Source organism: Diprion similis, chromosome 10 (genome assembly GCF_021155765.1).
Source record: "Diprion similis isolate iyDipSimi1 chromosome 10, iyDipSimi1.1, whole genome shotgun sequence".
Lineage (NCBI taxonomy): Eukaryota > Metazoa > Arthropoda > Insecta > Hymenoptera > Diprionidae > Diprion > Diprion similis.
The window spans coordinates 10,319,397-10,343,022 of record NC_060114.1 but is presented as its reverse complement, the minus strand read 5'-3'; the positions used below and the strand labels follow the sequence as shown (position 1 = coordinate 10,343,022).

Genomic DNA, 23,626 nt, shown 5'->3' with positions numbered 1-23,626 from the left:
GCTGCAGTAAGACGTCGAATCCCTTCTCATAAAGAAGCACGGGACCTCGGCCCGGCCTTTCAGTGCTACGAGAAAATGGAGAGTAATCCTCTCCCGATCTCAATTCGAAATCTATAACATGCCGCCTCGTCCAGTTCTACAGTTACGGCCACCGCCATTCATCTTCTCGCACGTTTCCCGGCGACACCGAAACGTTTTATTGGATGAGAAGGCAGAAGGGTGGTTTAGAACGTGAGAAATTATAGGCAGACTTCGTACAGAGAGACTCTGGAATTTCGTATGAAATCTTGCAGTCCGTTTAGGACAAAAAATACGGCTGAATTTTCGGATTAGAACGGATGGTACAACTTCCGGTGAGAATTTTTTTCTTAACGGATCAGTAACAATGAATTAGAAAACCTTAAGATAGAAATTTAAACAAAACAAAAAAAAAAAAAAAAAAAAAAAAAAAACAGGAATATGCAAATCAAATTTTCAAAATGCTGAGGAATAAAAAATCGCTGAATATTAAATAAACGCGTAACTTCGTTTAGCCGCTAATTCGAGTCAGGAATTATTGATTTGACAGAAAAAAAAGAAAAAAAAAACTGTTATAACCTCAGGATTCATTAGTTTTCAAATTTTCTTTGTATATGAAATTATTCAACAGTCAGAATATTTGTCATGGCAGTTTGAATATGACTCTGAGAAATGTCTAAAAAGATTGAACTGATTTTATAAATTCGAATTACGCTTTTCCACACTATATTTCACCTACCACATCCAAAAATTGTCTCAATCGAGTCTACAAAAAGCACCCCCCCCCCCCCCCCCCATTCTTTCGTCAAGTCAACATTCTTGATTGAGAATTCAGGTAGATACCTACCTACAATTTCGTATTCCACTTTCATACTTTCCAACATTCGATTGTCAGAAGTTGATTTTCTTTTCAAGCGTACAAGTGAGTGTTTCAACGATTACCCTGCACCGTCTTGATTCCTCCTTCCGCAGATCATCCAATGATAAAAGATCAGCGAACAGCGCTGACCACGTCATAAAATAACCGGCTAAACCGGCTGGTGAGCCATTATTCGAAAAGAGAAGACAAGAGGAGAGAAGAGAAGAGACTTTAGGGACGAAGGTGAGGCGGAGGTGGTGATGTGAACCTTAACGGGAGGAGAGCTCGGGTTCAGCTCACACGCGTGGCGGTCCAAAAGAACGAGCAGGGGTCGACGGGATGCTGAAACGGCGGACAGAGAAGCGGAGGTGAACACCGCCCCTGTTTGTGCACCTGGATATAGGAGGCTGTAATCAATACAGCGTGGAAGGCGCGCGCTGCGCCTGACCCCCTGTAGCTGGTGTATACCTGTACAAGAAAAAGGCGCGGTTAGGACGCGGTTTTATCGGCAGAAAGTTTCCTTGCGCTATTTGACAGGTTTTTTTCCTTATTTTTATTTTTATTTTTTATTTTATTTGGTATCTTTATGTCTAGGAATTTTCCGGTTAAAGAGACGAGAAACATGTGAGGCAGTTCAAATTTGACATATTTAATTTGGATGAAACTTGGCTACCTTATTGCATTCGATAAAAAATGATTTTTTGTGTTTTGCAAATTTTTTTTGTCCAACCGTTCATGAGATATGAATTTTTGAACATTTTATTATATGTTTTTTAAATGATGATGACTGTTTGAAAAATGCATCAATTTGAGATTCTGTTTTTTTGGATTTTTTAAAAATTTGTAACAATTTGAAAAAGAAACTATTAAACATTCAAAAATTCGTACCTCAAGAACGGTTTGACGAAACGAAAATAAAAATAAATAAATAGAATGTAAAAAAAATCGATGAACGCTTTTTTTTATGGAACGCAAAAAATTAGCCAAGTTTCAGCCGAATAAAAAATGTCAAATTTCACGGTAGCTTGGGTTTGTATGAATTGCCTTATACATGTAAAAAAAAAAAGAAAATGTATAAAACTCAGTTGTCTTGCAGCGCAGGGATTAAAATATGAGTTTTCAACGTCTGTTCATCGTCGCAGCTCCTGAGCTGAGAATTATGTATTAATCGTTTGACAGATTGTCGCCATTTTTGTCCGAGGCTCCAACAGCTCGTGGTGGGGTAATTAAAAGGACTTTGTCGAGGCTCGTGATCGGGGGTCGTTTATTCCCGACTTCCTTCCTCCCTCGATTCACGCGCGTGGAATTACGAGTTTGATAAATTTTATTCACCGCGATGCTTCGCGACAGTCGCTGCGTGGGTAAAATGGGAGAAAAGAAAATCTCGGAATAGCCTGCAGCGGCTGGGGAGCCTCGATAGGGACGAGATGTCCTAACGACGTAATCTGTAAAGCTCCCTCAGTCGCTCGCTGCTTTCGTCCTTGCAGCTTTTTCCGAACAAAGAACGACGAGGACGCGGCTTCTCTTCAAACGAATTTCATCCGCCCGACTACAGCGAGCTGATGAGCAAAGTGTCTCGCCGTTGATTTCGCAATGCTGAAACAGAGACTCATCTTGTACTTTCAGGATTTTCCTGAAGGGAGGGAAACGAACAATCAAACGTTTGTTCACGGGATCGAGATGAGGGGTTAATTTCTCTTGAAATTTCGTATATTACGCGAATCCTTTAATCCAATCCTCGCGATGAGATGTCACGAAGTCCCCTGAGATTTCACTGAGCATTGTTGAAAATCGTCAAAACCGCACTTCGAATTCCTTGAAATAGGTTAAAAGCCCCGAGAGGAAGCCTGAAGTGCGATGAAATCCTTTCAACTCCGTGAAATCCTGTTGAAGTCTCATGAGATTTTTTCTACAGTTCGTAAAATCCAGCGAAGCACGGTCGAAAAAAGCTTTCGAAAGCTTGCGGGATCCCGTAAACGTTGGAATTCTGGGACACACATTAAGAGAAACTAAATCTGGCCAATTTTTAATTAAGTTTCAGCAAATGTCGTCAAATATGCTCGAGTCTTCGGAAATATTATCAAGTCACGTAAGTTTGGCAAAGTATTTGTCAAAGTCCAGTGCGAAAAATTATCGCAACATGGATTTGCGTGACATATTTTTTTTTTAAATACTAATTCAAGTAGGATTACACGAATCCAAAAGCCATTGATCTACTAATTAAAATTTGCGATAATCACAGATCTTTGATGTTTGCAATTTCCTGTGATTTTCACCATGGGTCATAAGTTTGAAATACCGAGCGAAAAGTGATTCGAAGCAAAAATCGGCTTGTACTGAAAATTGTTTCAAGCAGCATGGTAATATTTTCAAAATTACAACTGTCAACATTCAGTTGGATAGAAACTTGCCATGGAACGTTGTAAAATTTGGATGTGGAATTTGGATTTGGATCAAGGAATTCGAATTGATAACCGTTATAAAATGACGATATTAAAAAATCTATAATATCTGAAGATCTCAATTTCCATAGAAAAAAAATATCTGTATCAAAACCATTCTGAGTTCAATTTCCGGTTCCTCGTCAGTATTTTCTTCATTTTAAAGCCACCTAAGACGCGGTTTTGGATGTGCTTCGGGCGACTGTTGGGGATCAACTGAAAGCCAAGGCTATTGCGAGCCGAGGCTTCCCTCTCTCGGAGATTTCGATGAATTTTGTTTTGAGTCGTATTGGGAGACGTTTCTTCGCGCCAAGCTGGTTCCGCTGTCGTCACGTCGTCGTCACCGCACCTTAACTATTTCGGCCTAGGACGTTCTGTGCCCAACTACTACCCTATCGCAGTTTGGAAACAAGTTACAGACCTGTTGCTCGTTGCAGATAGAATTACATGCACCGGATTGAATCGGACGTTGGAGAAATTCGGTGAAAATTAGTTTTCAAAATTTAAGTATTTTGGGGAATTCATCGGTAGTATACAGCATACTTATAATGACGGTGAATGACAATTTGAACGAAGGCTTTGACTATATGAAATTCAGTAGGGCGTCACAGTGTAGATTTGAAGAAATCAAAAGTAAAACGTATATCCGATGTTTCAGCCTTGTCTCGATTTTCCAGTGAAGTATATATTTAGAAAGTACAACCTTATTCGCAAGGTCTCATTATTGATGTGATAAATTGACAAAAAATCAACCCTCGAACAAAATCGTAATAACATTTATTTTCATGAAAATAATTTAGAATTAAGAATTTTATGTGAAAAGATTTCACGTTTTCGACGATATTATCGGAGCCGTTTTTACAAGAATCGTTTCAATAACGTGTTACAGGAATTTTTAAAGGAAAAGTAAAGAATTTGCGATTTAAAACCAGTCAATGGTTGAACCATCTTTTTCCAGAGGTTTAATTTTTTGTTCTTCTCATTCTCTGGTATCTTCAGACACGTAATTTAAAATCGCTCCGAGGTACGTAGTATAGAAGAGATTAAATTCGGCAACAGCTTTGCGTGGAATTCAAGTATCTAATTGAGGTACACCAGCGGCATAAGAGCCTTCCATACCTATAAACTCGCCAAGAATACGAATATAGAATTCAAATTAATTTCAGCATTTTTCCTCACATTTACGTCCATAGAATATTCTAACTGATAAGACTTAGGAATAAAGATTTTTTTTGTCGAATCATCGTTAAATCGTAATTTCAATATCATTTATGTCGATTGATTGCGTTGAGTTCCATATAGAACTGGATACAAATTTTTTTATAACAACTCCTTTCTGATCTGAATTTTCATTTTATGAAACATGAAAATATTGCACTTGGTAAAACAAATTTTGGGTTTGGAGTATTCGTATGATCAGGCCCGCTTTTTCATACGTCTGGAAATGTTTTTTCTCCAGTTGTGTGTTGTTCGTATATTTTTCCTTCCCAATTTTACGATATCGTCGAATGAATAACTTCAGGGTTGTACAAGTCGTACAACGTCGAAGAAAGGCAATCGTCATAAATATATATATATCACGTATATCTAATCATAGGTGGTTACCACGAGTGTAGGTATATCGACAATATTTGCAAATGTTAATAAAGTGTCACGATTCTTGCAAACGTGTTATCAATACAAGCTTATTAAATTATGATTTACTTACCTCAGCTCGAGAACTGCTTGAATTTTAATTTTTCCGTTTTTTTTTTACAATTTTTTCTTGAGGAATCGTGACCGGTCGTGCAAAAATAAGACTCGGAATAAATTAATAACTAGACTCACGATTACTTTTATTATATGCCCGTGTGTATGTTGTACGTTTCTCTTTTTAAATTTTTTATTCTTGATGATTTATTTCATATAATTAGTTACAATATACATCATAGGCTAGCTGAAACACTGATATTATTAACCTAGCCGTTTTTGCACGTCTGCGAAACGAAAATTTGTTTATTTTGATCGTTATTGTTACGTTGTTGTGTTGTTTTCTTTTTCTTTTCTTTTTCAAAGAAATCGTAAAATTTATTTTACTCAGGAATATCACGTGTTTCCGTCTGATCTTCACTTTTCATTGTACGTAACGTTTAGTGGTTACAGGGTATAATTAGTAATTATTATTCACGAAATTTTCGTCTGTCTGATAGTTGATGTAAGGTACCTTCGTTAACATATCAACAACTATAACAATATATTCATATATATTTATATTTATATATATATATATGTATATATATTATATATACGTTATGTATTATACATAACGTTATTATTATCTCGTAATCAACTTACTTCCAAATTTTATCCTAAGCTTATATCTATATAAGTATAGCATTCACTCATTCCAACAAAGAGCCTCGTGAGAGATTCATTGATGGTTATTTACACGCGTTTACTTATCCACTCGCTTACTTTGAAAATTATTTCAGCGAGGAATTTGAAACGGAAAATAAAATTTTCTAATTTATAACTCATTCGTGTTTTTTTTTTTTTTTTTTCGACTTTATTTGTTAGAACGTCCAAAGACTGAATTGGACACCTTTCGTCGTGAAAAATCATCTTCGAATAACAACTTCACAGTCTGTTTGTTGGTACGATATATTATACAAGGCTGTACTTCATTTTTTTAATATCAAACTTTTATAAATTTTTTCAGTTGCATTTTTGCATGACTCAATGTTCTTAGTTTCATCAATGTGGCCGAGAAAATTTCTTATCATCGTGTTAAATTCCACATATAATACTTTATGTTATGTCAAATTAGATCTTTGAGAATTTTGTGTCATTATCACGTGTCTCTTCATTTGGTTTCTTTTTTTTGCCTCTTTCAGAGTGTTTGACCATCTTTATGGCGATGTTTCTTCCACAGTACGTTTTTGAATTCCATAGTTTAGTCAAAAAGTTTATGAAAAGGGATATGAAGTTAGGGTTGAAAGGTGCAAGTGAAGTTGGTCAGGCTGACAATGAATTGCCTTAAACTGCACTGTCGTCTCAATTATTCGATTCAACTTGAGGAGAAAATTTAACCAAAAGATTCCAATTAAGACTCATGCTTTGATTTATTTTTATAGAGAACATAATACATGTTAACTCAAATTGTTCACTCTGGGTGAATTCCACCCCAAAATTTTTTCAAACTCATGGTTTTTTTGTGTTCGAAATCGATTCTGTAGGAAAAAAAATTCTGTCCAAATTGTTTTTACCAGCATATTTTTTGTTTTAGATTTTTAAAACTGATTGTTGACGCAGAATACCTTTTTTTATAACTGGGTTAAATTTCATCCAGTGTGGCCGTTATGCGGTTCTACTGAGGTATGACCAATTAGGGTTAATAGATGTTTCAACTTGTATGAATTATAGCACGTCTTCGTTACAAGGAAAAAGAATTCTACACTAACCAAACAATCGGACGTAAGTTAAATCCGTATTTTTGCACTTCAAATTTCGGACGTTAGTAGATATGTATGGGCGGTTCGAATTCAATCTGCATTACCATTCGAGTACGATCTGGACGATTTTCACGTATCTACGGATGTTATTAATTGTTTTTTTCACTTTTTTCATCAAAAGTTTTTTTTCCAGATAAATTCAACTCCTAGTTCTGAAATACCTTCCCGCATCGAAATTCACTTTTTTGACCATAACACTCCGTAACATTTGATAGATTTTCAACGTGACTATAACCTAAAAAAAAAAATGCACCCGATCCCTGCACCCTAAATCATGTGTCTAAATTTAAATCCAAACCTTTTGTCACTTTTATGGATAATTCCTCGCACTGAACATTTATTTTTCTCTCTTTTCTCAGACACGTTGGTGGCATATCTGAGTTCCAGGTGGCTCAGGTAATGCAGACGTAGTTTGCAGCTATCTCATAAATCCAAGAGGAACTTTTAAATCAAGATTGAGACGTGATTCGTCTCGACACTCGCATGGGTACCCGACTGTAGATCTTTAGCCACCGCGCACAAATCTTATGAGATTTCTTCTGTCATGGTGGTTAGCCACAATATTATATATTTACACATTTTTTTTTTCAAAATGTTTCGCTGGCCATTTTCCTTCCACTCTAAAGCCTGATTTTCGATTTCTTTTCTTAAAAGCTTTGCTTAAAAGCATTTTATTTTTATTTTTTTAACATTCATTTTAGAATCCGCGAGTTGCAGTGTCGGTAACATGTTGAATTATTCTCTCGAATAATTACTCGTGATTAAATTTTTGCTCTCAATATTTTCCCACCTTCAACACATTTTTCTGAATAACTCTATTCAAAATATTCTAAGCCACAGATTTTTTTTACTCAAAAACTTCGTAGTTATTTCCAATAATTTTGACGAATAAACTTTTCACCTGAGTAGCACAGCGTTTCAACGTTTCATTATAACGTAATGAGAAGGGCCGTGTAGTTTTTTTCTTTTTCTTTTTTTTTGTTTGTTTGTTAATGCCTGTTTTTTTTTCTCTTATCTTTTTTTCACACGTAATATACTATACACACCTATATGCATATGTCATGATTGTTTCAGGTGATGGTTATCGCCTCCTAATTGTAACGGCACGTTAATTCATAATCTTGACAGATCATCAGACTATAATTACACACTATTTAGATTATTTTCATGGTTTCCACTTTATGTTACACTTTTCCTTATCCTTACAACGCTCACAAGCATTACCCATTAACATTCCTCTCCGAATCGTTGTGTATTCTCCTTGAAAAATGTTCACCTCGACGATATTTCATTTATACAATGAGCGCGAGCCTTCGTGAAGAAGAATCACGCTACTTCAGGACGCCACCACTAGCTGGCGCTGAAATCATTTTCCCGCAAAATTCATTCCAAATCGCAACGATTTTACGCATTCAAATTGTGATTCTAGTATAATTTTACAAAGAATTCTGATAATTGTAACTTTATCGTTCGATGATCTGTTTTTGATTCTATAACGATAAAATTTTTTATCCTTTTTTTTTTTTTTATCACCATCAAAGAACTCATGACGTTTTTCATTTTGCAAAGAGCGTATACATCAATCGTGAACGAACGTATGAGTAATTCCTGTACACGCTGTCCATATAAATATTAATATATATATATATATATATATATATATATATATATATATATATATATATTTATATATATATATATATATATACACATATATAGTTCGTTAATGTATACAAATTCATACGACTAGTATTTGGAATGATTTCAAATAATATCAAGCTACACGGATGTGTACATCATTCATAGCCGTATATATATATGTGTATTTGTCACATACCCTATATCCAATAACATATAATTTTCGTTCCTCATATAATCACATACAACGTATATGTTATAGATATTTGTATATATATCATATCGCCGTGTGTTATATTGGTCAAAATATATATATATATATATATGTGTGTGTGTGTGTGTGTGTGTGTTTGTGTATGTGTATGTGTATGCGTATGTGTAATTATTATTTATAAAAAAAACCGCTGCCAGTAGAACAGTGTAATAATCGCTATATATCATTTATTATATATTGTCGAGAGCAACTAAATAACTAAACTCTTTTTAATACATATTTACATAGAAGAATTAATGTGATCTAGGTATAGGTACACATTAAATTTTTACCAATAATGCGATATATTATATCGATTATACGAAAGTTTGCCAAACTGTGTGATAAATGGTAAATTTCCACCCCCCCCCCCTCCCTTCCGCTAATTTTTTTCGCATCCTTCTTCAACGACTGTCTTTCATCTGTTTAAACACTCTTACAATGCTGCATGATTATTTTAATAACAATACACTGGAGTTAGCCGAAAAAAATAATATGATTCGAGCGTGACAAAAAATATTGATTTTCAGGAGCAACGATGAAGAATATTAAAATAAGTATGTTTGATTTTTGATAATCTTTCTTACCATGCTCAGATAGGTATATAAAGAATTTTTCTTACTTTTATTAACATTACCATTAGAATTACCACTATTATCATTATCATTAATATTATTATCTGTAACAAACATATGCACTATGTAATAGATCGTACAGTTTTATATGAGCATGTACAGTTGTGATTTTGATGTGAAATTTTTATTTTTACTTTTGCAAAACGCGGTCACCGTATCATTATCATTCCCTTCATTCAATTATGTCATTTGAAGATTTGAATTAGTTACTGATATGTTGGGCCAGGAAGTTTAGCGCGTATTTTTAATTGCATTAGACAATTTCATGGAGGATAGTGATTAGTTTTTTGTTGTTCGCGGACTTCAGAACGATGACTCAACGTCACAAATCGCCGATACAGAATCGCTGCATCGGTTGATACGTGAAACTAGATTGTGGCATCAATAACAGGGATCATAAAATAATAGGGAATATCTGAGTATATTTAAGTATAAGAAAACGTCTCGAATACGGTACCCAAAAAATGATAAAAAATTTTTTTTACTGCAATCGTTGAATTGGAAAATCTAAAGAGTCGGCAAAATATGAGTTAAAAATAAAGTAATCAGATTATTGGCAGGATTAGCGGAAAATTGAGTATTTGATAACCGTAAATTTGGTTCAACCTTTTATAAATTCGAGTTTACGAATTAAATTATATGTATTAAATCCAGATGTTTTTGAGGACTGGTTAGAATAGGTAGAATATCGGGGAACTATATTCTTCAATAAAAATGAATATAAACATAGGGGACATAAAACTCAGGTTTTCTAGGTGAATTTTGCGGTCAATATTCTTGATTTTTATAAAAAAAATTCTTGTAGTTGATGAAATTTCAGCGAAGTAAATCGGTTGATTTTGTAAAAGATCATTCAAACGTTGCAAAGATCGTTCAAGTGTTAACAAACTCGTCAAAATTTGTAGGGTTCTTTGCAACTTTACAAACCTGTTTGATGGTGTGTTTATGGTGTGTATTAAACCAAAATATCGACGTTGCAACTGTTTCATGAAGTATCTTGTGAAAAAACAAATCGTACTTCACGCGGAAATTTGACTCAAAAAATATTTATTTTGGCGGAATAATTTTGTTGCGAAAATAAACCAAAAAAGCTGTAAATCTATTTTGTACAATGGTTACATGATTAATTTTCAAGAAACCACACGTGAACCGTTTGTTACAGTGATTGTTCAAGTGATGTCAAATGAAAATAGCACTCAATCTTTGGTGTCATTTGTCACGTCTACCATCCGTGCGATTTTCATTAATTTTTTATCATCCTCGAACAGCGACAAAAAAAAAGAGGAACAATCAGAAACGAGAAAAAAGAAACAAAAAAACAAGATGACAGATTTATTTGCTAAGCAGTAATGATTATTATTTCGAATGAACTGACCGATCGTTGTCATTGGCCACGAATGACCTACGTCACATTGGTTCTGGATCAACTATTCTCGGCTCACTGACATATTTTTTTCACTTTCAATAATAACGGTGTTACAAATCGATAATCGTCGAAAAAACAAAAAAAAAAAATCGAGAATGAAATCTGCACGACGTTGAGCCAATTACGGGCGTCAAAATATTATGCCATTGGCCTGAATAAGGTTTTGACGTGACAAACGTTTAGCTTAACTCTGGGTGATATCATTTATTCACTTTAGAAGGTGTTCGTGATACAGGGAATTATTTCCACACAAGATGAACATCGTAAGACAACAGATTTCCTTCGCGTAATAGCGAAAGTCTTGACACGAAGTGGCGACGAAGTTTCAGTTCCCAATGTGCTCTAGCTGCTAGATAGCTTAATACAGCAACAGACACAAACAGAGCAGCAGGGAATACAGTCTAGGCTGTTTCGCTTGTCCTCCATGCTGCATTGCCGCAGGATACTCTCCTGAAACAAAGGAGACACTTAAATTCTCCGAAATAAGTACGTCATACAGGTCAAGAATATGGTATTCCAATTTTGTCGCAAGAATATAAAGGCAGCTTCTCTACTTCCATTTACGTAATTGAAATTCGAACCCCAGTCGCTAATAATCCCGCCATGAAATGGATTCATTTTCCAATTTGCACAAGGTGTACGATGAATAAAGCAAACCCCCGCAGGTTCGAGTTTCTCACCGTTCAGCACGTGGACCATAACTGATTTTGACTGCGCATTGCTCGGGTTGCACGTGTATTGGCCCGAGTCGGACGGCTTGGCCTGCTGGACCAGGAGGAAGATCCTCGTGCTGTCGCCTTTGTCTGTAACCACGGAAACGCCGCCCCTTGGCGAGTCGTAGTTGATGATCTGCAAGCAAAAGAAATGGGGATGATTCGAGCACCCCGAAACCAGAGCTCAAGAGTGATTCTTGGTATTCGCAGTGCGATCTCAGCCGATATACAAGAAGTCATCTGAGTGCAGATTCCCTTACCGACATTTTACCGACACTTAGCCAAGACACGCGAATTTTTCTAGAATGTACGATGACGTAGGATATCCTCACTCTTGCTGACGTCGGTAATATGTCGATTTAGGAATCTGTGTCCAGAACTTTTCTTCTACATCCACTAATCGTCGATTGACTTCTGTGGTAACGATCAAGTTGAGCGAACGATTGAAAATGGACGTTGACGGAGGCACTTCTGCGATTCTTGTGAAACGACATGACCGTCGGATGGTCCGGATGGAAAATCAGGTTACTGTGTTGTAATAGCGACCCTGTCGAAATCGACGTTAATTACAACGTTAACGGAAACCGGACGGTGACCTGAGTTTCGGGGCTCGATGGAAGACGTTTATACCAGTATCCGTTTTCTCATGCAGTCGACCGGCTGTCGCGGAAGTTTGGAAAACAAGGAATATTAAGCAGGAAGGAATAAGGCAGTTAGGACCAGCGCAACCCTTGAAATGGTTTCCCTGGTTTCAGCACCCTTATCTGTCTATGCCCGCTCAGCGGCGGAGCTTCTTCTATCTCAATCTAGACGAGAGACCATTCGCCTAATACTACCGTCCGACGCCGCCCCATCAGTCCACTCTTGTTTCCAATCTATATCTATACCTACTTCTGTTTGAACTACTAAATTCATTCGCAGCTATGACTTGCTCGGAGCCAAAACCACTCGTTCATCTTCTACCCAAATATTTGTTCAGTTTGTTGAGTACCAGCCGGTCTCATTCATTTCTCCGTTATCGCAATCGCTCACCGTGTAATGTTTATTCCCACTCACCACTCGGTTCAGCCATCGGAATTCCACCGTTCGAACTGACTAATGTTTTATCCCCAAAATCAAATTACGTCCACGGTTTTTACGCCCCCCATTTTAGTGAAGTAAATTTTTTTCGGATGATTTCAGGCACACTTTGAACCGACGAGAGCTAGGAACACTGCAGACGACTACAAAGTGGAGAGGTGAAATATTCAACTGCATAACTTTGAGTCACTTGATAATAAACAAACGTCGAGTATGGCGGTGTATAAGCGACCGTTGAGATGTTTGTATAAGATAGTAGAAGCTGCCTACTTTCCTTGATGAGTTGGATAAATCTGCTGCTTGCAGGGTGTTCATAAATTTTCTTCTCATTTACCTTGCAAATTAACTGCATTGCGAACCGCCCCCCTGGAGTGAAGTGAGGAAAAAAAGTATATCCGGACCAAAATCCGAAGACTGTCACAGGATTTGTATCGCGTCGGAATAAAAAACGATCGTTTATCTGCAAGTTGCAAAAGCTCTGTGTAATTTCGATTAATCACATTTCCCTTGGGTATATAGAAAGGTAGAGTAGATGTAGAAGGCGACATGTTGGACGTCTGCAATTCTTGGCCACGCGAAGTGTTTAACTTCCTTGAAATGAAGTTTTCGATTGATCTATATGTATACATATAGATATCGCTTGTCTGCAGTGAGTTCTCGAAGCGCTCCGGATTCCGGAATCCAGTCACGCGAACGACGCGAAACGAGTTAAAACAATGTGAGAAGAGTAAAACTGCATTCCTTGTCGATGATTCGATTCCGTTCGATCTGCCATCCTTCAAAACGCCGGTTCTCCCGGTCCGTGAGATTCAATCTCGTTGAAAACAGACGCCTCGAGCATTTCCGCAATACGTATTTCCGTCGAATTAGGTATATTGTTTCACCGCTTGAATCTCGGTCGTGGCATTGATTTCTTCGCCGTGATTCTAGGTATTCGACATCCTTCTCCTCATCCGTTCTGACATTTGCACTTCTGAACATTTCAACTTGACTATTTTTCAAAAACAGGATATTCTACAGTCATTTATTTTCTCATGGCTGTGCAGTTTAACCACGTACCGCAAGATTTTACCGCAGTTCGCAATTTTTGCTGTCCAATTTTAGGCATCAAGTGGCACGTTTCGGATACCGAGAGACGGAGGAGACAACTTGTAACCACTGCAGATGCTTTTATTCGTGGCGTACTAATTGGCCCTTAAGGGGGCAGATATGTACGGCATTCTCAATGTGCTTCGCATCGCGTTACATGTTCTCGGATCCCAAATGCCTGTCTCAAGAGCGCTCAAATAACATTGTGATCACTTGTGCAGTCCACGTCCGCCATTATACTGCATCCCATAACAGCGCCTAACGTGAAATAGCGATGGTGCTTCGCGGTGTAAGTTCAAGATGGATCGAAACCTGACAATGAGCAGTGAAATCATAATATCGGTTACTTTCGCTCCGTTTTGTTCAAATTCTGGAAGTTCTTAAGCGATATAACGGAGGGTGAGGCAAAGTGGGCCCCTTAAGAAAATAATGCCTAAAATCAGAATAAAATGTTTAATTTTCATATGATCAATTATGTTAAATTATTATCTAGCTTTATTGAGAAAAAGTAATCATAAATCCAAGTTCAGAAAATTATTTGACTTTGACGAGTTGAGAGTAAAACACAACTTGAAACGATTCGCGTTATGAGCTGTGCAATTACTCGAGTAAATGATTTCGGAATAATTTATATTTAATAAAAAATTTAGGTGGTTAATTTTATCCCTTGTTATTTAAAAGATTTCAGGGGGCTCACTTTGCCCCAAATATTTTAAGATATAAAAAATTTTAAGGTCCCCACTTTGCCACTGGCTAAGTGTATTGGAACTTGTCAAATTTTTCTATAATTATTTGGGTATGGATTTTTGAGTTTTTTTACTACCGATACGAATCATCGACTTCCGCCAAATGGTGGCTCTGTTTTTACAGTAAAACCGCGTGGTTGTTGGTGAAAAAGCTTTCTGAAAAATAAACAACCGTGTAAAGTGAGGGATGTTTTCAGAGAAGCAAGAACTGAACGCTGGAAAAAAGGGATGACCTACAATTTTTTCGACGTTATTTTGAAAATAAAACCTTTAAAAACCTGTTACAGAATTTTCGAAAGAAGGATAAACCTCGAGGCGGGAATCCCGTCAGAATTTGTGACGTTCTCAAATCACGTTCAGTGAACAGAGTTCCACCAGTTAACGCGTTATAATTTCAGCAAGTAATTTGTGCAAGTTGACTATAGAATTACGTACGAGCTGTTGGGAATCTCTGCGTTAATACCAATTTATGGTTCAGGGGAGCGAATAAAGTTCAACCTTCGGCCGACTCTAGGCCGTGTAACGGGATTATAAGGCATATTATATTCTTTGACTCTGGGAAATTCGTTACGTGTGGAACGAGGGTATAATCGTCCATTTTAACTACCGGTCTCAACCTCTTTTGCAAAACTGCGGTTATTATATCTTCGTTCAGCAATTACGGAGTGTCATACAAAGCCCGTGATTCGCCCACCTAATTCTCATTCCCTTCAATTATCCTAAAATCTATAGAATTGGTAAGCATAAGTGACGACAATTTGACAAATTTTTCGTACACCGTAAAGTGAGTTTTTCAGTTTGGAAATACAGTCTTTCGTTTCGTGTAAATTTTCTGAAATACCTTGGCTTGAATTCCTGCTAATTGACCGACGCTTTGATGATGAATTGACGCAGCTGCGGTGTGATATAAATTTTTGTTTTTCTATGATAATTATATGAAAACAAAGATAGAATCACATATTCGTGCGGTGCGAGATTTCAGAATCTATCAGATTAGTCATTCATTTATTCAGTCATATTCGCTAGCGATTTTCACGTTTATTTCACGAATTATTATACCGCCAAAGTTTTTTTGTTTTTTTTTTCCGTTTCTGATGATTTGTTGGAACTAATGTGTGGGGGCCAGTCCAGCGGCATGCCTAATATAGCATTTGAATTCAAGGGGGTTAATGGTATTTTGTATATCGTGTCGTGAGAAGTGGACGGTTCAGCAGCCCCTCATGCACGTGTTGCGTGCGTTGAACAACACCGATGGTTAACTCTTCCCGAAAAGGTCGGCAGAGTGGCACGTGACGTAATTTTTCCCCAATTCAATGTGGTATTAAGTTGAAAGAAATCTGAAGAAATTTTATGGTTCTAATTGGATTTTCGTTCTTTAAGCAAGACTAGGAGAAAAATTATAATCCTTTGGAAATATTTGTTCAGGAAACAAAAGTCAGAAGCTAAAGGGACGGATTAAAGGTTCCAGCAAATCCAAAAAACGATATTATTCAACTATCGAAAAGGCTTTTTGAGGAATCTGGGGTAAACAAAAAATTTTCTCACACCGGAAATTGTCGGCGCATCAGGAGTCATCGGGATTATTTTGAACCTTTTCGAAGCTACGAGCTCGTATTTCATCTTCACGCTTGGTCTAAATGACCTGCTGAAAAAGATGAAGTTGTTTATTTTGAGATTAAAGCCTTATATCCAGGGTTGATAGAAACACCGCGACGGCACGCCGATATTTTATTCTGTCCACGGAACAACTTTTTCATTTCTTTTTCCAGCTGCCTGCAGCCTTCCGGCATCGAGTTCCCACCCTCGGAAAACACACACACAAACACCCTTTGAACGGGCGCCTTGAATTCTCCCTCACTTTCGAATCCCTCCGAGCAAACCCAGATTAATCCGTAACTTTTCGGTGTAAAACAAGATATATCGCGCTCAAGTTTCGATAGTCAACTTTGCCGCTCACGCTTCGCCCGGATTACGCCCTGAATTCCCTTTACTCAGTATAATTTCAATCTGTATCTAAGAAAGCACGGCTCTTTCGATTGAAAACCTTTTTCGAAAAAAAAAAAAATTCACTGAAATTTGATGTGTATTAGGGTCCTAGTTAAAAAAGTAATTTACGCCCTACAAATCGGTTTCAAATAATTCGAAAATAATTACATAATTTTGAATGTCTTCAAATTTGTAGGACATTTTTTCTCATCAATTTGGAAGCTTTCGAGCCCCTGGAAGAATAAAAATTCAAAAACAACCCTATTTAGGACCACCCCAGTACATATACATCAGACCGATAAAGAAAAATAAAGTTGAAGATATTTTTGGTAACTTAATGGAAGAGAACAAAAAAACCTGATACTATGTGGTCATTTTTGGATGTGAGTGTTTTTTGATATTTCGGAATTTAACTCAGGCGTGTTTGACGGGGTTTCTTTCATGTTTGCACTTAATTGACATGACTAGTTGCGACATGAGGTGTAATTAACGATGATAAAGTGGCAGATGGCTTAGTTTCGCTCACAGATCAAGAATGGTGTTCATGTTGTGATGACTGTCACCAGGACGATCTCCGTGATTTGATTGTTATTAACAAGACACAGTTGATTTCTCACTCCTCATACTTGGAACTGTAATCAATTACTGTATCGCTAACTTTGTTCGTTAGCCACGTTATATATATATATATATATATATATATGTATATCCTTCAGGATTCAGACAGGCATAACTTTTCGGTTCGCAGCTTCGGAGAAAGTCTGTGAAAAGAGCTTTATATCGACGTAGCTATATTACACCGTTCGAGGAATCTTCTTCTCTCCTCCATCATCTTTTCTTCGTTCTTCTCGTCGAGGAGAGAAAAATAAGAAGAATTAAGGAACAGCCCTTCGCGTATTAGTTTCATTGCGATTCGATCTGAAGCCGAAAGACCTGTAGAAACTTCTTTCAACGTACCTTCTTAACGACTAGCGAGGTGTAATATGATTTGCTCGTTCCAATTTCGCTGTCAATACAATCATAATGGTCTTACGGATCTATGGAAAAACATTTCCGAATATACTCAGATTCCACAGATTACTATCGTTTAACTTATTCGTTTTCAGAAAAAAAATCGAAACTCATTCTGGAAGAAAAAAAAACAGAAATATCGATACTTATTTTTCACTCCATATGTATTCTTACATTCTGGGTTCCAGAGAGAATCATTTTCAACATTCGCTTGATTTTCTACATTTTCCTGACTCACGATTGATTACATTTTGGATTTTATCGGTCGAGTATTTCACGAATTATTCAAATAACGACATTCTAATTAGCCACATCTCAATGGATCATAAAATTGTCATGATATTCACCTCAATAGATAAGACTTACTTTAACCGAGGAATCAATGAATTTGAAATCGATAGATATCACTTAGTTTTTTAGTAATAGAATTTAACATTTCATGTATTGCATGTTCCGGCTGCGTACCAAATTATTTTGAGCTGACAGACTTCCGATCTCCTTAATGACTCGCCTGAACTTCTTATGACTAAAAGTAAACTGCTTGTAACAATTTTTCGAACTCAAATGGGATTATAGTTTATGACAAAGAGTTCAAAACAAATTCCATAACCGTTTCTTTTGGCTTCGTATAATGTGCGTGAAGTTGAAATTCAATAGAAAAAATCGTGAACGTAAAATGTGAATTTGTAAACGTAGATCACGAATTGAACCGAGCATGCTTGTCGAGTCTAGGGCTTGACAGTTTATTTTGGAAGAGATTCGTTTGCACGACGATACTACGAATCGATAAATCCTCAAAAAAGAAACAGTCGGTGACGGAGTGAATGATGGCTCGTATTTCAGGAAAGAGTTTTAATAGTTTTTGCGCATTGATTTATCCTGCAAAGGATGTCAAGCTTCAGAATTCAGGCGAAAATACGGAAGGCCATCGCGAGCGATCTGACACGCCCGATTGAACAACGCGATCGTAGCTGCGAGGGCGTTTCATTGGTGAAAATAAAAATGAAAGTCAAAATAATCCCACGTTTCAACGGTGAAATTCAATATGGCAACCGAGATAGATTACTGCAGACATCATTGTAACGATTTGTGAAAACTGCCTGGCACGGAATAAAGTGTGTAATATTTTTTTTTTCAAAAAATTTTCCGTAGACAGCGTAGTTTGCAAATTTTTGCAAAATTCAACTTCATCGAGCGATTATTAATTGGAGCGTGGTGAGATTCTCGGCGAGAATACGCGGAAAAAAAATGAAACGGGGAATGAGTTGAAAGGAAAGCAGGATCATCCAATTTATGCATATATAGGGTTAATTCTGGTGAAAGCTCGAGCTTTAGGGATTCAGAAATATTACAGAAAAAAACCCCCTCGATTTTCTTTGCTGCGAAGCTAATGAAGAGCAGAAACTTTTCTTGTAAACAGAGTACCTTCGCTCAGTGCTATTTTGTTTACAGGTTTCGTCGTTATCGGCTCAATTTTTCTGTGGTAATTTGTTTGCCCACTCCGTTACCTTGCCTTTTTTTTTTTAGAATATAATTTTCTATTTTCAATAGATAATAACTTGACGTATTTTTATACCAAAATAAAAATTCAATCAAACGAAAAAACAATGAATCAACTTTTGAATTCATTTTCCGTTGAAAAATTTCAGTTTCATCAATTTGAATTAGAAAAATTTGTATAGAATTCCGTACATTAATTTTATTACAAAGTATCTTTTGCTGTTGACATTTCAGGATTTTCATCTAAAAATGAAAATTCTATAAATTTCTTTGAAACGAAAAAATTCACGGTAGATAAAATTCGCACATTTTCAAATTTCGGTACGTTTTTCAAATTTTTTAATAAAAGCTTTGGCAACACGTTTATACAATAATAGGAGGATACACGTACAGCGTGGATTTGAACCCGTAAAAGCTCTGAGTTCAAGAGACGTGAAAAGGTAGGTCGAAGGTTGGGGAGGGCGAGGGTAGGTAATGTTGTAATCGCATGAGGGCAAGTGAGTTTTTTACCGCACGCGATGTCGACCACAACGTTCGGCTCTATACTTAAACTCAACTTGACCAGTGACAAACGGATCGGCTTGCGTTTCGGCCAAAAAGCTTTCGAAACTTTTTCACCCTTCCTTATTTTATCCACAGACTGATGGATTGCGTAAGTTGATCTGAATTCAATAGTGAAAGTAAAAAAATAAAATAGCGGGGCGATTATCACCGAGAAATTCTCGCCCCGAATTCCTCCGGAATAATTCATTGCATGCTCTACCCTCAGTTTGGCTTTGAAGTTAACGGAGTGTCAAAATTTTCATCCTGGACCCCACTGGATACCAGAGATGCCAAGAGACCAGGCGTGGAAATTACACGTTCCGAATACCGAATGTTGTACCTGGTCCAATATATGTATATATATATATATAATATATTACGTGATATATATGACGATGAAAGTATTTGCGGTAATGACGACTTTTGAATTTACAGGTTTTATCGCGCGTGAAATTCTGCCAATGAACTTCGCACGTCTAATGTGTCTTTGCATAATCAGACATATGAATACTAAAACAGTTTTATCAAACATGGAAACCCAAATGAAGCCATTGAAATAAAAGCAAAGCGTAAAAGTAAGTAATTCCACTTACTTGCATTTTACCCCTGAATTCTTATAACTTAAATCCTATTCGATTTAAAATTCTGTTTGTTTGGTTTAAATGAGACCCCCTTCAATCTGATGAGTTCATTTGAATCGACGCATCAATAAAATCATATCTCACGAAGGTGGTTTTAAGCAATGTCATAGAAAAATCTCTTGAATTATGTGGGTTGCTCCATGTACCAATCAGACTTTGAATCTTAGTTGACTTAGGTGACTTCGTTAGAGAAATTTTTAATTTTTCAATGTTTTTAAATTCCCTGCAGAAGATCGCGTTGTGATCCACTTCAGATATATTATGTATGTGTGTATGTCAATGTCCGTAGAACGATTGCGCTAACTGAAAGAAATTTTTTGTATCTCGTATAACAGGCAACCAGTGTTTCCAAGTAAACACCACAGTATGTTGGGTTGCCTTCTTCCGAGGGGAAAAAATATCGGTAAAACAGAGAGCTACCGAGTAAATATCACTTCAATCGAGACAAGTGATGCAATCAATCTAACGAGACTCCGGAAAACGATAAATGACCACCCCAGCATTGGTTATAAATAACGAAACAACTGCTTGGCCGAATCGACACAACTTGGCAACACGGGAAGTTTCAGTTCACTTATTAAGACTTAAAACGCGCTATTTACCGATAATTCGTTCCGATATTTGTTCCATTTAGTGGTAGGAGACCCAACAAACTGTGGCGTTCACTTGTAAACATCCTTTATACAACCAGTCGTCACGCGACATTCAGACTTTTTCGCCATATCCTGCAAGCATGGTGAACGATACTTTTCCTATCAGTCTTTGGCATCGGATAATTAATTACCCCATCGCGATTAACCAATTGAATTATCCTTACCCGAAAAATAAGTGCATCCAAAGCAGGATCAGATGGAGAACAAAGGAGTTACTTTCATTAATCGACTTACCGCATTGTTGTGATTCCAAAAAATGTATGCTGGGGGCTCTGGGCTGTACCACACGATGCAGGTCAGGTTGATCGTGCTTCCACGGTTGATGTAAAGATCAGGACCACCGACAATCTCCGTTGTAGGTTCTAAAACACAAAGAAGGATCACGTCAATATTGGAATAACACAAAAAAATTGAATCCTTGTAACAATACCGAAACGTCATGTCGGATGGATGAAGAATTTTCTAACTATTTGGCCAATTTAACGACTACGCTTACAGCAAGGGAAGAGTTATATTCCACTTGCAGTACAAGGTTAAAGTTAGTAACGTTATCGTGACAAAAAATCGGAGAAAAAATCACTAGTTTCTAAAGCTTACAATGATTTCGAATGAACCAATATTTCGAAATACGAGCGTGCTTTGTTTTATTGCGGCTTACTGAATTTGAAAAAAATTCTTCAACGTGAATCGTTACGATAAAGTTTCTCACTCCAGTATGATCTTCCAATATAGTTTCATCCTAATCGTGGTAATTAATTTCAGGTGAGAATTTTGTTACCTGCGGCAGGTGTCACTATTTGAAAAATTATTATAGACCAATTTTAAAATTTAGTCATCAAATAACGGTAGAACTAGTTCCTTTCGTCGTGAAATCTTTGGTGATTAGCAAACTTTTCGTATCAATAGCGACTGTTTAAAGTCAACTCAAAAATCGTACGCATCTTATGATACTTTGAACCACTGTGAAATGAAGTATCGATATATAAGCTTACGTTTACAACTCCCGTGTTTTATCTCCTCACGTTTTGAAAGAGATCTTCCTAGTTTGCGAATGAAACCGATTCAATAAATGCTTAAAGTACGGTTATTATGTAAGTAAATTGATAAAAAGTATCGATTCTCGGTCAACCGACCACTGTAAACAAATACGATTGCTGAAAGGTGGAATTTTTCCGTCTTGCAGTTCACTACGAGCATAATTCCATCACTTTTCGACCTGCAGCCGTTCAGAATGGCCGAAGGAATGTCAAAAGCAGCACGTTTTTCTCTCAAACAGGCCTAAAAGCGATGCAAAATTAGGTTTGTTCAACTAGTTGTTTCCGTCGTTGCAGAAAACAGGATCACGTTTTGCCCCGAAGGCAAAAAGAGAAGGGTGCTCGGAAATTTCCTCGTCTGGCAGGCTGCCTTACACGCCCCGGGTTGTCACGACGCCCGATTTCGAGGATGCTTTTTGTAACGCAGAGCAGCTTCCCTCGAGCGCGTGATTCATTCTCGCATTATGGTAGATTAGACTCGTTCCAAACTAAGCTGTAGCACGCGGGCCGCGATAGAGCGAGATAATAAGACCGTTTTAGCCCCGGATTAGCGACGACTCTTCGCACTTTTACGCGACGGAGAAACAGAGGCTCGTTACTTCGCTTCCGCCTCGACGTCGCTCTTTCGAAGATTGACGTTGTCCAGGATTCCCTCGCAGGCCCCTTTCAGCGCCCCCCCCCCCCCCCCCGCAAGCCTTATTGCTGTTGTTAACGGCTAATCTACCGTGAGAGACAAGCAAATTGAAGATCTCGATAAAAAATCACTTCGAATTCCCTCCACTTGAGCATTGCGATTGTATTATTGATTATTCCCGATTTAGTCTAGAGATTATTATTGATTACCAAAAGACAGGATAATAACGGGACGCGAAAACACGCAACCTTCCTACTTTGCTTGATAGATTTTTCATGTCCGGGATTCCAAATGGCGAAGTGGATCAGCCGATAAATGAGAAAAATATCACACCAATCAAAAGTCATAGTGTGAATTTAGAAGTCAAGATGCCCCGAAGAATCTGTCAAATCTCGTTGCAAAATTACATCCCATAAAACTTTTGGGATAACAGTAACTCGTAAGTTTGATCGTATTTTGGTTTCTTCAAAGGATTTCTTATCCGCAGTCACGCCTTGTACCAATATTCACAGTTTTTGCTTCATTGTAGATCTGCAATAGCAGATTCGCAGAAATTGGAATCCAACTTCCGGTTCTCTCTTCATCTCTTTATGACACCCTCGTAGATTCTTCTGCAACACGAATATTCACGGCCCTGATACTAAACTCGGAGAAACGTGATCCTTCCACCCCGACGGACCGATTTAGTAATGACTTTACTATTATGGTATAAACTTTGTTGAAGAAACCGAAGAACCTGTTGCATGAACGGTTGCATCTCGCAACTTGTTAAACGCTCTTGTAGCCATCATAGTTATGGAGTCAACAGATTGAGCAAAATAGTTGAACATCGCGATTTGAATTGAATAAATAAGTTTTATGACAGTAGTGTCTTTAGTTTTATTACATTTTCATAGCATAATATTTAAATAACAGAAACCGATTGGATGAACAAATAAAAAGATGATCGTAAATAACTTTCACCCTATGGTCTACTTTCCTTTCGTTCCATTCCTGGTTAATTCAAATTCAGTGGACTTGGAAAGACCACACAGTAAAACCAAAAGAAAGTGGACTGGAAATTATTGCAACGGGGATGAGAAGGTCGGAGCATCGGCGTTAAAACGGAATTCAACTTCGCAGTCCATTGATCGTGTTATCGACGTGGTGCAGCGACTGGACACGGCAACGCGGTTGCAGATGCAAAATCGGGTAGGCGAAACCCCTTAAATTTTATTTCGCTCGGTTTGCTTGGA

The 23,626-nt window shown here is 37.3% G+C and overlaps 1 protein-coding gene across 2 annotated transcripts in view; it reads right to left on the bottom strand.

The window, feature by feature from the left end:
- Positions 1 to 10,945: 10,945 nt before the first annotated feature.
- The window catches only part of LOC124411697 (protein turtle homolog A-like), a 130,024-nt gene continuing 117,343 nt past the window's right edge, over positions 10,946 to 23,626 (bottom strand). For both annotated transcript variants that reach the window (XM_046890977.1, XM_046890976.1), the window contains exons 4-6: positions 20,958 to 21,085; positions 11,442 to 11,610; positions 10,946 to 11,211 (exon numbers count right to left, since the gene is read on the bottom strand). In XM_046890977.1, coding sequence (XP_046746933.1) covers positions 11,120 to 11,211; positions 11,442 to 11,610; positions 20,958 to 21,085 — 389 coding nt within the window. In that variant the 3' untranslated portion in view covers positions 10,946 to 11,119. The remainder of the gene's footprint in view (positions 11,212 to 11,441; positions 11,611 to 20,957; positions 21,086 to 23,626) is intronic.